This window comes from Zingiber officinale, chromosome 11A (assembly GCF_018446385.1).
Source record: "Zingiber officinale cultivar Zhangliang chromosome 11A, Zo_v1.1, whole genome shotgun sequence".
Taxonomy (NCBI): Eukaryota; Viridiplantae; Streptophyta; class Magnoliopsida; order Zingiberales; family Zingiberaceae; genus Zingiber; species Zingiber officinale.
This window is the reverse complement of record NC_056006.1, coordinates 92,359,054-92,375,473: the sequence shown is the minus strand read 5'-3', so window position 1 is coordinate 92,375,473 and position 16,420 is coordinate 92,359,054. Positions and strand designations below refer to the sequence as shown.

Genomic DNA, 16,420 nt, shown 5'->3' with positions numbered 1-16,420 from the left:
ACACACAACTTAACTTCATCAATAATAATTCATACCACTAAAAAATTATTGTTGAACTACCGCACCAATCCCAAATTACATTTTTGGGCTCCTTCTTATTATGAGTGTGTTAGTCTCCCTATGTTTAAGATGTCGAATGTCCACTAATTAAGTGAGTTACTGACAACTCATTTAATTAATATCTTAGTCCAAGAGTATTACCACTCAACTTCATCGTCATGTCGGACTAAGTCCACCTGCAGGGTTTAACATGACAATCCTTATGAGCTCCTCTTGGGGACATTATCAGCCTAAATTACTAGGACACAGTTTCCTTCTATAATCAACAACACACACTATAAGTGATATCATTTCCCAACTTATCTTGCTTATTGATTTATCGAACTAAATCTCACCCATTGATAAATTAAAGAAATAAATATCAAATATATGTGCTTGTTATTATATTAGGATTAAGAGCACATACTTCCATAATAACTAAGGTCTAGTTCTTTTATTAAATCAGTATAAAAAGAACTTACCTTAAATGGTCCTACTCAATACACTTAGAGTGTATTAGTGTAATCTATTAGTCAAGATAAACTAATATCTAATTACACTATGGCTATTCCAATTGTTTGTTCCTTTCCATCTTAATCGTGAGCTACTGTTTATAATTTATAAAGAACCGATAACACGATCTTCTGTGTGTGACACCACACACTATGTTATCTAAAATATAAATTAACTGAGTATCTACATTTGGTATATATAAATGTAGACACTTGACCAATGTGATTCTTATAAATGTTTATACAAAAACTAGGCTTTTAGTATACACTTCAACAGGGGAAAGAAGAGGGGAGAGAAGAGGAGCTTACGATCACGCTATGGAGAGAAGATTGGAGATCAGCTGGGGCATCGTGTAGCAAAGAGAAATGGGGATTTTTGGGCTCCAATTGGGCCCATGCGAAGAAGGTAAAGGATCAAATTTTAGGGATTTTTAGCGACTAAAACATTACTTTGGTCGCTAAAATAACAACGGAATTTAATTTCGTTACTAATAAAGAGAATTCTTATAGTGTTGGAACATGTTCGATAATTTTTTGAACTAATCTTGTCCGAAAATAAGGAGGTGGAAAGCTGGGGATATGGTTGCTACGCTGGCTGACTGTAGACCACGTCATGCTTTGCAAAACAAGCAACATCAATGTCGAGCTAGGGAAGGGGTCCCCGACATTGGCCCTCCGACGCTCAAGTCTATCATTGGAATAGTAGAGGAAAGTGGAGTAACAGTAACGTAAGCGCAATCAGTGAATAACACGTACTTCCACTGGTGCTTGGACCCCCTTTATATAGAGCCCTGGTGGGTGACGTACACACTCCTCGAGGCATGGACACATTCTCCAATGTATCCTATGAAAGGACCTATCAAGAAAGTACCTCTGACACCATACCTTAATAGGAATGCATATCCCTGATAAGACAGTAGAAGCTTCCGCCGTACGATCCGCCTGTCAATCATGTCTCGTGTCAGCGACACTATCTCCCACAAGGATATTGAGAGATATAACAATGGTTCCGCTGCTTGGCCGAGCGTGGTAGTTGCTCGGCCGAGACTCCTCCACTATGTCGGCCTCAGTTACTCTTCCTTGCGGTGACTGGGCGTAGTAGCTTGTTCCTCCCGATCTGACAAGCTTTTCGATCTCCTCGGCGTCCTGCTATTTCACACTGAGTGTCTAGCTGTCTTACCGTATTATCTCGAGCTAGACAAGCGGTCAGCTCGGACATGTCTCTTGCCGATCGGATACTGATTGTCCTGACCAGCCATAATAAGGTCCTCTGCTCGGCGCTGTAGACGAGCCTTTTGAGACTTTAGCATTGATCACCTTGATTTTGACCTCCACCTCAGTAGTTGACCCGCGTAGGACGGTCCCTCCTTTATCGTTACATCACGAGCCAAATTCAAATCTATAATATTTTGTTTGAGTGTTCGCAAGCCGTTTGCGAGCTTCTGTTAAATTTTATTATATATTTATTATTTTATATTTTTGAAAACTAATATCACACTAATGCTGATTTTTTAACATAGTGTGGCGCTGATTTTTTTCAAAATCAGTGTTATAGTTGTGTTAATTTTTTAAATATAGCATTACTATGGTGTTTATTTGAATAATTAAGTGGCGTTTGATTTACGGCTTTGGGAATGAGAGAATAGATTTATTCCCAAATCTTATATTTGGTTGATGGTAATGGAATCAAGATTTTGGAATAAAATTAAAAAACTTAGGTATGGATGAAATCTACCCCTTCCTTGGGTTTTGATGGAATAGGAATGTTAATTAAATTTTGGACAAAAATATTCTTAGTATATTTGTTTAATTTTTCTATCATTTCATACTCTCTCTCCTTTTTCTCTCTCTTTATTCTATCATCACACTTTCTCTCTCCTCGTTCTCTCTCATCACATATTCTTTTACCATTTTCTCTTTATATTCTCTCCCATTACACTCTCTCTCCTCATTTTCTCTCTCTTCATTCTTTTCCATCACACTCTCTCCACATTTGTTCACCGTACTTTCTCTCTTCTCAATCTCTTTTACCATTATCTCCTCGTTTTCTTTTATCACACTTTTTCTCTCTTTATTCTCTCTCATCATATTGTCTTTCTTCATTTTCTTTTATCATACTTTCTCTCTCCTCAATCTCTCATTTTCTCTCATCATGCTTTCTCTCACTTCATTTTCCCATCAATCTTTCTCTCTCAACCTACTTTCTCTCTCAACCTACTTTCTCTCTCATCAGACTTTCTCTCTCATCAATCTTTCATCTTCTCTCTCTTCATTTTTCCATCATTTTTTCTCTCTCAGCACACTTTGTCTCTCATCATACTTTCTCTCTTCTCAATTTCTCCTATCATGCACTCTCTCCTCATTTTCTCTCATTATACTTTCTCTCTCTTTATTTTTTTTCATCACACTTTCTCCCTCATCATATGTTTATCTCACATTCAACTTTTCCTCCCATCTAATTTTTTCTCTTATTTTTCTCTAAGGGTAAAAAAGAAAATTTAGATTCATTCTGATTGAAAATATTCAACTAACCCAGCATTATTTTTAAGAATGATAGTCAATCTCATACTCATTCTCATTCCATAATATTATGATACCTATTTCCATTCCGATTCTTAGAAGAGAACCAAACACTAGCTTAATATTCGAATAATTTGAATTGAGTTTGAATTTAAACCATTTAAAGTTAAAGTTCGATTATGTTTGAATCAAAAGTGAACAATTCGAATCGAATTCATATTCAAATTTCATTTTGAATAGGATTTGAATTAAATTTATTTATATTTACAAACTTTAAATATCATATATATTTTCAAGATTGAATTTAAATATTAATATTTTAATATTATTTGATTTATATATATATATATAATTAATATTTTACGCGTCGCACCGTGCATGTGCAGGATATTAGTGTTTTTTAAAAATATTTTTATTGTTTTTCATTTTTAAAAATTAACATTTCTCGAATATGGTTAAAAAAAATTTAAATAAAATCTAAAAGTTTATGGAGGGTATACTAATATATATTTCGGATTTATATTCAAGGCAATATTATATATATATATATATTAGAGGCCATAAACTAATGTGCAGGATATTAGTGTTTTTTTTTTTCATATTTTTATTTATTTTTATTATTTTTCATTTTTTAAAATTAACATTTCTCGAATATAGTTAAAAAAAAATTTAAATAAAACCTAAAAGTTTATGGAGGGTATACTAATATATATTTCGGATTTATATTCAAGGCAATATTAATTTTTAAATAATATATATATATATCATCTTGTTCGGAATCTGAATCTGAGTCAGACGAGGGACGGGTGAGTTGGTGCGGACGATGACGGAGAGGCAACTGAGATATCTTTCTCGTACGTACTTCCAAAAATAGACTCTCATGTGGTGCTGATGGACGACGATGACTGCGCCGGCGGTACCTGAGCTCTACGCACACTCACACAGACACACGAACGTTAGAGGCCATAAACTAAGGAAAAAGTCCCTCGAGTAGACCCTCCGACGCTCAAGTCAAATATTTTTTCCCCAGAAGAACAGTGCACGAAGAAGAAGAAAAGTAGAAGACAAGTGTGAATGTGCGAGAGAGCGTACCTGCGTGAGGGAGAGGACCTCCCTTTTTATATGACAACGCATACCTTCTGGAGCCTGACTGATGTCGGAGAATGTTGGGTGTCAGACCTTGTCGGGTGATGGAGGACACATGACATTCTCCTGTAGCCTGAAGGAAGGTTCCATTCGTAGGTGGTTGCAGACCGTTGGAATATTCTCTGACACTTGCAGGGGCGGATCCAGTGGGGGCCGGGGGGGGGGGGGGGGGCATTGGCGGTCACCCCCCTTGTTGCCGGTGGTGGAACCCCTAGTATTATAGGCTTCCACTGATGGAGATGGACGATACCGCCTTTTGCTTATCATGATCTACCTCTCCATACTTAAATATCTGGATCCGCCACTGGACACTTGACAGTTACTCTCTAACACTTGGCAGTTACTCTTTGACAGGCGGTTACGATTCTCTAACTTTGTTGTCCTGTATCGCTTTCTGTCGCGACCAGGAAGGAATAGGACAGCCCTGGATGACCAGCCGGGTATAACACCTGGTTTGGACCTTGGAAGGTCAAGGTTGTCGAAAGATAGTCCTAGCGCTGGTCAGGAGTTGGCTGACCGAGAATTTTAACTGACTGGGAGCATGGGGTTTACGTATTGTCAGAGCGTGAGAGCCTAACCCGTCAAATCCTGGTCAGGTGTCATTCGACTGCCTACCCCAGTGTTTCAGATCTGGAATACCAGTCTGTTAGAACCCGACCGGGAGCTAGGTTGCTGACATTGTTCCCGACCGTTGACTGTCATATCTTCTTGACTTTTGACTGTCACGTACCCTTGACTTCAGACTGCCATATACTATTGACTTCTGACTACCACGTACCGTTGATTTATGACTATCATATACTCTTGACTTCTGACTGTCATATTTTTATCGGATCCCATCATCGTACATTGTATTATATATATATATATATATATATATATATATATATATATATATATATATATATATATATATATATATATATATATATATATATATATATGAATCTTGAACTATTATGATTTGAAATTTTAATGTTATTTCATAAAACACAACTTGACCGCACTGCCACCTCATCGATCCGCCACGACGACTGCTTAAACTGCAACCGACGCTTCGATTGACGGGACATCCGCGCATCACAGCCGTCCCTTTCTACGAGCGTCTTCACGAGCATTCACCCTTTACTCTTCATTTTTTTTTTAATATTCTTTCCCTCCTTTTTGTTCTTTCCGAATCCTGTCACGATCGCTTTTTATTGCCCTTCTCGATCCGTTGCTCCCAACCCAATCTTCGCCATGGCTACTGCCGCTGAAGAAGATAGCAAGCCATACCCAGAGGTAAACAGATCATTAAGCAGTGCAATTTTGGTTTATCGCGATCCGAAATCTCAATTGATCGCTTGCTTTGCTGCAGATGATCATGGAAGCGATCGCAGCGCTGGGGGAGGCACCCGGCGCCGACAAGTCGGCCATCTCGAACTACATCGAGTCCAAGAACAGCGGCCTCCCGCCGGATCACCCGTCGCTCCTCTCGACGCACCTCGACCGCATGAAAGAGAACGGGGAGCTCCTGCATGTCGACGGCTACTACACGAAGCCCGGCACGAACGCCCCCGCGAAGCGAGGGCGCGGCCGCCCACCCAAGCCCAAGTCGGATCTTGCCTCCGGCGCCGAGCTACCGTCGCCTCGCTCGCGTGGACGGCCGCCGAAGACGAAGGATCCGCTCGCCGCCGCCGTTGCCAAAGCGGCCTCCGGGTTCCCCCGCCCTCGCGGACGTCCGCCGAAGGCCGACCGGGCGACGGAGTCGGGGACGAGCGGCGCTGTGGTTGGGGTCAAACGGGGGCGCGGGCGGCCTCCTAAGGCGAAGCCGGCTGTAGCGGCAGAAGCGGTCTGAGTGGATCAGTAGCGGGAACACTTTGACAGAGTTCGAAGTTTGTATTTTGTTAATTGAGATCGCAATGGTTTAGATTTTACACGGTCAACTATCTTAACGCATTGATATTTCATAAGAATTCATCATCTCTCGATCATTGGCATTGTTCTACTAAAAATTGTATGAATGGTACTTTCAATTCCAGAGAGTAGCTATATCGTGTGCAACATTGAAATAACAACACATCTTCATGAAACATGACAATCATCGAGGGGAAGGGGGTGAAGCATTTCGTCCAAGAGCAGGATGAACTTTCGCAATTTCTGGGTCAGCGAACAGTATATTGGCGAGCACTTCGTTGGCAGCATCCGTGGGGTGATATGCGTCCCAGAACACGTATTCCGCTCGGTTGCTGCAGAGGTTTGAGTTTGGCAGGCACAGGCCACCTACCGTCGTATCCACGTTGCAACATGACGTGTGAGAGATTTTGAATCCTGCAACCAAATGCGATTTTTGTTATCGAATGGAATCCTCAATGTTTGCAGACTAGTCTGATTTGCGTACCGTAGATTTCTGGTCTGTTGATGAGATCCAAGACAGAGTCGTAGCAGTCTGCGAAGGTCATTTGCGCACCGGGAAGCCTGGAGTTGAGAACAGAGAGCAAATACTTGACTCGCTTGTTGAACCGCATCACGTAGTCGTTGACATAGTCCAGGCATTGGCCATTGCCGGATATCGCTCTCTGAGAGGGAATGCATCCCATGGGTGACAGTCCATGGAAGATCACCTTCCTTGCCCCAGCAAAATACAACCTCTTGAAACATCGAACACAGAAACCACATTTGGATCGATTAACTACAGTTAAAGATTTAAAGAGCTGATCATTCTATGTCTTGAAATTGAGCCAGATATTATACCGTCAACTGGCCTCCCAAGGTATTCATCAAGAGATCCTCGAACTGCTCGAGCGTGTAAATATGTCCATCAGCAAGAAATGGCCGAAGAAAGTTGTTGATATAGTCGTTGCTTCCTGTAAAATAAATGTTAGTAACATTGACAAAATGGCATTCATCAAAACTTTGGTTGTGCAGTTTACCAAGGCCAACTAAAAAGATGGCCTCATTGCTTAGTTTCTCAGAAGCCACTCTTCCAAGTTTGAGAGTGATTGCTTCCTTGGTCTCCTCATAACAGCCAATTTGATCATCAAAGGAGAGCTTTTCAATCTGTGAATCCCCGTTTCAGTAAATGTATGTTGAGTGACAATAGCTTAAAAAACTGAATATAGCTTACGAAATAGATTCCAGTCTCGTTGAGAATTCCGGCTCCTCCAGAAGCATAGTTGACACCTTTGAGCATGGCATCATCGTACTCGGACAGAGAAAGATATGGCGGTGGAGATGGAATCCCCAGCTTGGCAGCTGCATCCCGAGATTAACAGAAAGTTCAAATAAGACTATTTTCATGTATATAAATGTAGTCCGGAATGCTTTAAACATGCATACCAATGATGTCTCCTATGGTTCTGCCATTGGTGAATCTTCCAGTTGGAATGCCACCATAGTAATCAATTCCATACCAGGGGTAGTCCGACTTCGCAAGGGAGAAAATGAGATAGTTGTTGTTGCCCACATCGGACAGCGAGTCCCCGAACACATAGAGAACAGGTTTTCTAGTTTCAGTGGAGGTGACAATGGAAGCAGAGAGTAGGAGAGACATAACGAGAGTAGGCAAAAGAGCTTCCATGTTTGAGTTCAATTGAGAGTGGAACGCTGTGATCGATGAGAGCTGGTGGTGTTTAGGAATTAGGATAGCAAATTTATAGCTTGGTATTGTGCAATGAAGTCATGGAGATGTCTCTAAGTTTGGCTTTTGTGGCCTGGTGGGTCAAGAGATTGTGTGTAGTTGCATGGATTGGTGGGAACTTGAGGAGGGGTGTCTAATTTCTTGTTTACTTGGGATATAGGAATAGAAAATAAAAGGCCAGATTCCTTTTGCAAACATTTTAAATGTTGTTGGAAATGACTCACAAGTTATGTCAATTGTAAATAGGATGGTTGCTGTTTCTTATGGAACTTAATTAAGTCCTATAGTCTTCATAAATTGAAAAAGTAAACTTGTATACAGAGAAACCGCTTTGATAAAAGAAACACAATCATAAAGTTTGCCATTCAACTTGTGCAAGTTCTCTGACTATACATTTTTCTAGGCCATAATTATTAATGTGTTGTCCCTTAAGAATTAATAGCCCAAGTACTTTTATTAATGAGCCATAACACTTGACAACTCCCTCTAAAAAGATTCAAACCCCTACTATGATCTGTTCATGCTGGAACAAGAACTCCTAAATATTTGCATTCACAGATAAATAGATATTTATCATCTCTGTGTTTATGGTAGTTCTACCACACTTTGCTGTGTTTTTACTGCACATGCTAAGTAAAGGAATGAAACAACTAATGAATGCGAAACTGAACAATTAATTTTTTATTTATCAGAAACCTATTTAGAGTTTCTTTTGACTTCTGATGCCTGTTTGAAGATTTCTCTTATTGTTCTAGGGATGTCATTCAATTTCCTTGGCTTGTTTGCAAATAACCTTGGTCAGAGAACATTGAATGAATGAATTAAATCTCATAGAACTATCCCAGCTCTCTAGAAGGAAGTTTTCTATAATGATAATTTTTCTCAAATTTACAGAATTCCAACCATGCAAATGTTTGCTCAACATATCTAAGCGAGACATAGTTGAACAGACAGTACAACTTCCTCAGACAAATTCACGATCTAGTATTTTTCATGCTCGCTATCAAACTCCAACAGTCTTCTAATTGTTCATGCTCTCATCACTGTTTAACAGTTCAAGTGTTGGACCAGAGTAACAATAAGTGAGTTGAATAAACGAAAATGAAATCAATGCTCTAAAAAAAAGTGGGGCGCATTTGGGCCATCGGTTCACCCTCCACATTATTGAGCTAAAATGCATCAGATTTTTTGTTTTAAAAAATATGCAAATATCAATTTGTTCGTAATTGTGTTGTATATAAAGGCATTTACTAATTAATACTGTCCCATTTCAAACATGGGATGAAAGCGACCGCCATTCAATTCGGGCCACCTCATTATTTTCCACGAGGAAATAGTACCCTTCACATAACTTAGGACCGATTATACTAACTTAGGGACCGATTATAAAGAGTATTTAGAATGAACATAATTATTTTTTACTGTAGTCAGAAAAAGTATTCATAAAGCCAGTTATTTTGAATGCTTTCTTTAAATAAAGTAGATTATTATTATTATTATTATTAAATGAGACAGAGAGTGCTAACTAACAAACATTATAAATAAAATACCAAATATTTGTCTGTTTTTATACAATAATTCCAAATTAGTGCTACATATTGATCCAATCCACTGACACCATACTTCGTGCCCCAGCATTTTTTGCTCTTGCTTCTCGAGTCACACCATGAAAAAAGTGTTAAAAGAAAAGAAGGAAAAAAAAAAGCAAAAGTCAAGAACAAGAGTAATAAAAAAAAACTTGAAATCAAAATTATTAATTTTTAAATTCTTTTTCTTGTCCAACTTGGAGGGCATGGTGCGAAATGACAACGTTACCCCTCGCCGCCGCTACAGATGCCGGGAATGAGCAGCGACGGCAGCCGCCCCATCGACTCCGTCCGCCTCTGCCGCGCAGCGGGCGGCGCTGGCGGAAGAACCCTCCCGTTGGCGAACAGTGGCCCACCGCCCACCGCCTCGTGCTCAGCGGCGGCGGAGGCTGCGGGGCCGCCGAAGACGTAGTGCCCGTCCGCCACGTCGCCGCCCGCCATCCGCCGCTCCACCTGCAGGAACTCCCCCAGCGAGATCGTACAAGACATCTCGTCGCGGCACAGCCGCCACCAGCTGCCCCTACGCCCGTGCCGGCGTCTCCGATCCGCCGCCATCGGCTTCGGACGCCGCGCGGCGGCGCCTCCGGTGGCGTGGTCGCGGCGAGAAGGGAGACGAGCGGAGCTGGAGGAGGGGAAGGAGACCCCCATTAGGGTGCCGAGGGTGGTGCTCCGGTCGGGGAAGAAGGAACCGGTCGACTGCATAAATAGCAAACCCATTCAGGGGTTATTGTGGGGGGAGGAACGAAGGGAACGGGCGAAACTTCGGCAGCTTAATCTTACCTCGGTGTCGAGATCGGAGGAGGAAAGGGAGGAGACGGAAGGCGAGGAAGGGATGAAGTCGGTGTCCCTATCCATAGCGTCCGCTCCAAGAGACGACGGAGATGGAAGAAAACCTTGGACTTATTATTGAGGTGGAACAGAGGAGCGAGTGCTAAATGACATAATTACCCTTATTTGTTTGTTTCCTTCTTATAGTTTCAACTGGCTCCAAATATAAGGGTTATAACTATTTATATCGTTAAAAATTAATAATATATATGTATATGCAATTTGAGACGTCCAAAATTGTCAATACAGTCTCAGAATTAGTTTCATCATCTTCAAAGCGTGAAAAAGTTTCAAAAGCCATAAGAATAAATTCCACTTAACTAGAAAAAAAAAATATAATTAGGATATTTTCTTGCACAAATACATGTAGCAGATGCAGAATATGAACACTTTTTTGTCACGTACAAATTCCATGGTCCAATAATGACATCGGTATGTACTCTATTTTGCCTTTGTTTGGATACTTTTGATCATAGTGGAATCCAACGATAAGCCAAGGTACGATGCCTTTGTTAATCTAGTTGCTTAATGTTGATAGAAAACAATCCATTTTTAATTGATCTAGTTAACTGTCTATTCATTCCATATACCTTAATTATTTTAACTGTCATCGAATAAAAAATAACAGACGCATTAAGTTGGTGATTATCATGGTATAATGCTTGTTTAGCGATGGCAAACAGTCAATTTCTTCTCTACTAGCAGTCGGAGGCAATGAGTGCGCTGGAAACACGAAGAGCCACAACATGGATAAACCAGCTTGCTACATGCAGCTGGTCCTTGTCAGTTGTGGATGCTCGTGAATAGGACGAAGTCGAAATGGCAAAGCAGAGCACACTAAAAAAAAAAAAACCATATAATTAATGATCGAATTAATAATGAGAATATATTTTTATCATTAAATTAGTGAAATATTAGTTAGTGTATATATATATATATATAGCGGGGTGAAGTCCATGTATATAGATTTTGTACATGGACTTCGTCCCGCTATGTAAAATAAACGACATCAGTGCTGGGTCAGGGAAGGAGTCTTGACATTGTCCCTCCGAGGCTCAAGTTAGTCACCAGAATATGGAGAAAGGCGGAGCAACAATTGAATAGTAGAATTCAAGAATAACGCGCACCTCTGTCGGTGATGAACCCCCCGTTATATAGAGCCTTGATGGGCAGCGTGCACGTTTCTAGAGACATGGGCATGCTCTCCTAGGTGTCCCATGAAAAGACCTTATCAGGAAAGTACGTCTGACACCATATTTTAACAGGGCACGTATATCCCTAACGCGACAGTAGCAGCTTCTACCGTATGATCTGTTTGTCGACCATACCTCGTTTCAGCGACATTATCTCTCAAAATGATGTTGAGAGATACTACAGTGGTTTCATTGCTGAGCCGAGCGGGGTAGCCGCTCAGCCGGGATTCCGCTCCGTCTGTCGTCCTGCCCCATTGCTTGGTTGAGCAGAGTAACAGCTCGGTCAGGACCCATCCACTCTGGCAACCTCAGGTTGCTCTTCTGTGCGGTAGCTGTGTAGTGACCTTTCGTTCAGACAGACTATCCGGTCTCCATCGGCGTCTTGATAATATGACTTGAACGCCTGCTTATCATATCCTCCCGAGTTGGAGGGGTTGCCCGCTCGTACATAACTCTCGCCGGTCGGACCTTGACTGTCCTAACTGGCAGTTGCATTTATCCTCTGTTCGACTCCTTAACGCCTGGGCGTTGACCATCTTGACTTTGACCTCCACCGTGTCAGTTGATCTCGTGCCAGGTAGGCCTCCTCACGTCGCCGCATCACAAGCCTCCCCCTCAAGTCTAGTCGAAGGTGGTTGCAAGCCCGACTGACTGGATCAGTGAAGTCCTTGATGATTCCCAGTCCTTTGTCGTTCGACTATGTGATGCTCGCTTATCCATGTCGTTCGGGCGATGTGTGGCAACACTTGGGAAAAAAAAATTTCTTGCGCTCCTCGGCCGAGCGCCATGATGTCATCCAGATTTCTTGGAGACCGTGTAAATCCCTGATCATTATGGCCGAACACACGACCATACCTTTTAATTAAGCCTCATTAATGCCATCCGGTGGTTGAGCTCCATGTGTCCTTCTTTCTGCTGCAGCATGTTTGACGTGACAGACAGATATCCGCTGGCGATGTGACAGGGGCCTTTTCGAATTCAACGGCTGAATCTTCTTCTAGTTTTTCTCAACCCTGGATCGGACGGCTCAGGTCGATCGGCTGCGAGGTTTATAAACTCTGCATGAAATGAGTGTTTGCTGTACTTTCCAATGATCAACATGCATCTACAAGCTACAAGAGATCAAGCAAGGTCTTTATTGTATTGTGTATTCATTTCCTTATTGTATTTTCTTATTGTGAGCTTGTATGAGATTTTTCCACTACTGGATTATTTCCAAGAATGAGTGTTTTTTATAGTAGAGTGTGTGCTCTATGTGGATTCTTGAATTAGTCACGTCAAGAAGATGAACACCAAGTAAATCCTAGTGTTAGCGATTGCTTCGAGTTTTCCGCTACAACAAATCATTAATAAAGCGTTTGGATCTAATCACTCTCTCTAATTCCCAAAGTGTCTTAACAAGTGATATCAGAGCGAGACCGCTTTTCTTGGACTAATAGTCTAAAAAGAAACACGCTAGAGTAGGAAGAAGAAGTTTTGAAGTGAAGCCATAATTTCAACGATCAAAGATTCATCATCAAGGAACTTAACTTCAAATGGATTTTTGAGACGGATTTAGATATGATATCTGAGCACCTCCATCCTACAAAATTGAGAGTTTCGACCTTTAGAAATCAAAGTTTGAAAATTTCTTTATGATGGAGATAGAGCAATGATTTGCTCTAATGAAGGAATTTCAAAATCCAATTGATGGAAATGGAAAGAGTCTCAAGAAGAAGAAATGGAGCGAGGAGCAATCAAGAGGTGTGAGGCAAACAACAAGGTAGCCAAATTATTGGTTAACTTATTGCCAAACATCATATTGTACAAAATTGAAGAATTTCAAGATGTCAAAGAGCTATGAAGCAAATTGACAAATCTTCATGAAGACTCATCCTCAACGAAAAACAATAACAAAGGCAAAAAGGGAGACTCTTTGTTTCATGTGCATGAGAATTTGGAGGTTGAGAGGTATTCAACATCCGAGGAGGAAATTGAAGAAGCATTCACCTCAAGGAATGAGGGAGAGTGTAGTTCATTGAAACTGGAGCAACAAGAAAGAAGCCTCTACTTTCGAGTCAAATGAAGAAAGATCATGTGCCGCTCCTACAAGCAAATGTATAACAATTTCAATTTATAAAAATAAAAATCATATCATATGCTTTGTGTGTAAGGAAAATGGACTACAAGAGCAAATGTCTATAATTGGCCAAGAAGAAGACCCAAGTAGAATCCAAGATGAAGGAGAAGCCAAAGGAAGTCGACCTCGTGGTATAAAAAGGTAATAAGCATATTATGTGCTTTTCTTACAATCAAAATGGACATTATCGAAACCAATGTCCAAAGGGGAGAACTTTGGCCAAGAAGAAAGGAGGAAACTCAAGTCAAGGGGGAGCTTCTAAAGGCAAAACTAAAGTACCATTAGGTAATGGTATTTGTTTAAATAATGATAAAAAGCATGCTAGAAATAATTTTTATCATTTTAATGCTATTTATCATGAAAATAGGAAGCATGAAAAACCTAGGGAAAATTATAAGTCATTTCATGCTAGAACGACCTTACATAAGAATAGAAAGGTAGAAAATAATTTAAGTAAGAAATCAAAACAAATTAAATATGTGCCTAAAAAGAAAAGTGTCCAAGGTATTAATGGAAAATCAAAATTTGAGGATTTAAGGATGGAAAATCATGTTTTGAGGTCAAAACTTGAGAATTAAGAAAAATCCCTTAAAAGAATAGAAAATTTTGCACAAGGAGTCAAAAGAACAAAACCTAGGTTTAATAAAGGTACAACCATCCAAGGGCAAGAAGGGTTTGGGGTACATGCCTAAGTCTAAAGAAAATGCTTATCGTAGAGTTTCGTATAGTTATGAAATTAACCCTAGGTTTAGGAATTAAGCTAAGGTTACAAGGGAAGTTATCCTTAGAGTCGACCTTGAGGAGACTAGGGCGACTAAGGCTTCTAAAAAGCCTAGGAAAGTCATTATGAAGGTATCAAGGGAAGTTATCCCTAATGAATACCTAGAACACCCAAGGAGTACTAATAAATTTTGGATTCCTAAGAGTATGTTCTCTACACCCTACATGAGTTTAGAGTGTGTCAACTCTAAATGGAAGGGTGGTTAACCCAACCGTGACCAAGTTTCAGGATATTTTTAAGGTATTGTGACACCTTGAAAGTGAAGGGTTTAATCTTTACTCTTGAAGAGTAAAAGTGTGCCAATAAATTTGAGAAATTGATGATTAAATTTACATAATTAGAATAGAAGTAAAGAAATGTTAAGTTGAGATTTTGACAATTTCTTAGGGAGACAAGGGCAAACTTAGGCTTATTTTTAAATTTAGTGATTAGTTAGTTATACTTAGATAGAAAATCTACGTATTTTCTTTATGCTAAAATTACCATGATCGTGTGCTCTATCACATGCCATGCCATCATAGTTTACATTCATATCTATATGAAAAATGTCATATGTCATGTCATACATGCATCATTTAGATATGATAGACTTTTTATTTAAAAATACACATTTGATGTATTTCATGATCATTATTTTTAATTCCTTGTGATTAAGGACAATGACATCAATTGACATCCTAGGTTGGATGATCAAAGTTAAATTGTCTAGTTAGATATGCATGATCCCTTAGTTCTAGGGAAAATCTACTTTATGTTGAAGCAATCTAGGTGCCCTAGGTTTTGATGTTTGGGCAAAGGTTTAAGTTAGGTTTATTGTTGTATTTGATATGCATTGTGAGTGTGCAGGATATAGGTACAACAAGGAAAGCCCAAGTGTGATCTTGGTAAAGGAGGAAAGTCTAAGAATGAGTCTTGGTGGTGTAAGTCCAAGCATGTAGTCTTGGCAACGTAAGTCTAAGTGTGACTTGGCAATGGATGAAGTCCCGGAGGTGAGGAGCCTCTTGGCAAAGGAAGACCCGACAATATAGACAAGGCCGAAGGAAGCTCCAGAAGGCAAGACGTGAAAGATGGGGAGACATCCGAGGGACGCGAGGCTGATGGAGGAGGCTAGAAGGCTAGGTCTAGGTTGGTCGGGCGAGGACGAGTGCATGAGAGATTGTACTCGGAGTAAAATCCTAGTTTTAGGGTTTTACTGTAGCAGTTGCTGTAGCGTAATGTAGCAGTTACTGTAGCAGTCGACTGGTGCATGGACCAATCGAATGGTAACGGGCAAATCAGGTTGCTGATTTGTTCCAAGCTCTATAAGAAGGACCTTGGTATGGTCGGCCAAGGTGACGAAATTAGAGTTGGTTAAAGCCTAATTAGTAGTCACCAAACGTGCTCAAGGTTCTCTTGTGTCCAAGTGTTCTTAGTTGGTGTTGTGGTGAGGTTTCTCCACCCACAAGGAGTTGCTTGAGTAGCTGGAGTTTGCCGGGGGCTAATCCACCGAAGGATCGGGATCGTCCACCTTACGGACAGCCGTGGAGTAGGAGTAAGTTATCTCCGAACCACGTTACATTGACGTGCATTGGTTTGCATTTCCTTTCTTTGTCTTTAGCTTTCATATTCGTATTTAGTTTCGTATTATTCCGTTGTGCAACTAACGAATACGTAGGTGTTAGAGTGTATACTAAAAGCCTAGTTTTTGTAAACATTTATTTGCTAAAATAAAAGAATCACATTGGTCAATATCTGCATTTATTTATTAAATGTAATTGTTCAATTAATTTATATAGTAGACAACATGAAGTGTGGTGTCACACTTAGAAGATCATGTTGTCGGTTCTCTATAAATTATAAACAGTTGCTCGCGACTAAGATAGAAAGGAACAAACTATCAGTATAGTCGTAGTGTAATTAAGTATTAGTTTATCTTAACTAATAAATTACACTGATACACTTTAAGTGTATTGAGCGGGATCATTTAGGTAAGTTCTTTTTGTACTGACTTAGTAAAAGAACTAAACCTTAGTTATTATGGAAGTGTGTGCTCTTAATCCTAATATAATAACAAACACATATATTTAATATTTATTTC

At 40.2% G+C, this 16,420-nt stretch overlaps 3 protein-coding genes across 3 annotated transcripts; 1 reads left to right on the top strand and 2 right to left on the bottom strand.

Annotated features, from left to right (window-relative positions):
* The first annotated feature begins 5,383 nt into the window (after positions 1-5,383).
* On the top strand, positions 5,384-6,190 carry LOC122032909 (HMG-Y-related protein A-like). The gene is made up of 2 exons (XM_042592225.1): positions 5,384-5,498; positions 5,575-6,190. Exons 1-2 carry the CDS (start codon positions 5,457-5,459, stop codon positions 6,052-6,054), a joined length of 522 nt encoding a protein of 173 aa, XP_042448159.1. The 5' UTR covers positions 5,384-5,456; the 3' UTR covers positions 6,055-6,190.
* On the bottom strand, positions 6,162-7,837 carry LOC122032908 (GDSL esterase/lipase At5g37690-like). Its single transcript, XM_042592224.1, has 6 exons — positions 7,536-7,837; positions 7,324-7,451; positions 7,130-7,256; positions 6,951-7,063; positions 6,598-6,847; positions 6,162-6,527 (listed from the first exon to the last, which is right to left on the bottom strand). The coding sequence occupies exons 1-6, from the start codon at positions 7,774-7,776 to the stop codon at positions 6,298-6,300; spliced, it is 1,089 nt and encodes a 362-aa protein (XP_042448158.1). The 5' UTR covers positions 7,777-7,837; the 3' UTR covers positions 6,162-6,297.
* A 1,524-nt stretch (positions 7,838-9,361) lies between these two features.
* Positions 9,362-10,302, bottom strand: LOC122032263 (uncharacterized protein At3g17950-like). The gene is made up of 2 exons (XM_042591542.1): positions 10,203-10,302; positions 9,362-10,118 (listed from the first exon to the last, which is right to left on the bottom strand). The coding sequence occupies exons 1-2, from the start codon at positions 10,275-10,277 to the stop codon at positions 9,648-9,650; spliced, it is 546 nt and encodes a 181-aa protein (XP_042447476.1). The 5' UTR covers positions 10,278-10,302; the 3' UTR covers positions 9,362-9,647.
* Between the last annotated feature and the right edge of the window lie 6,118 nt (positions 10,303-16,420).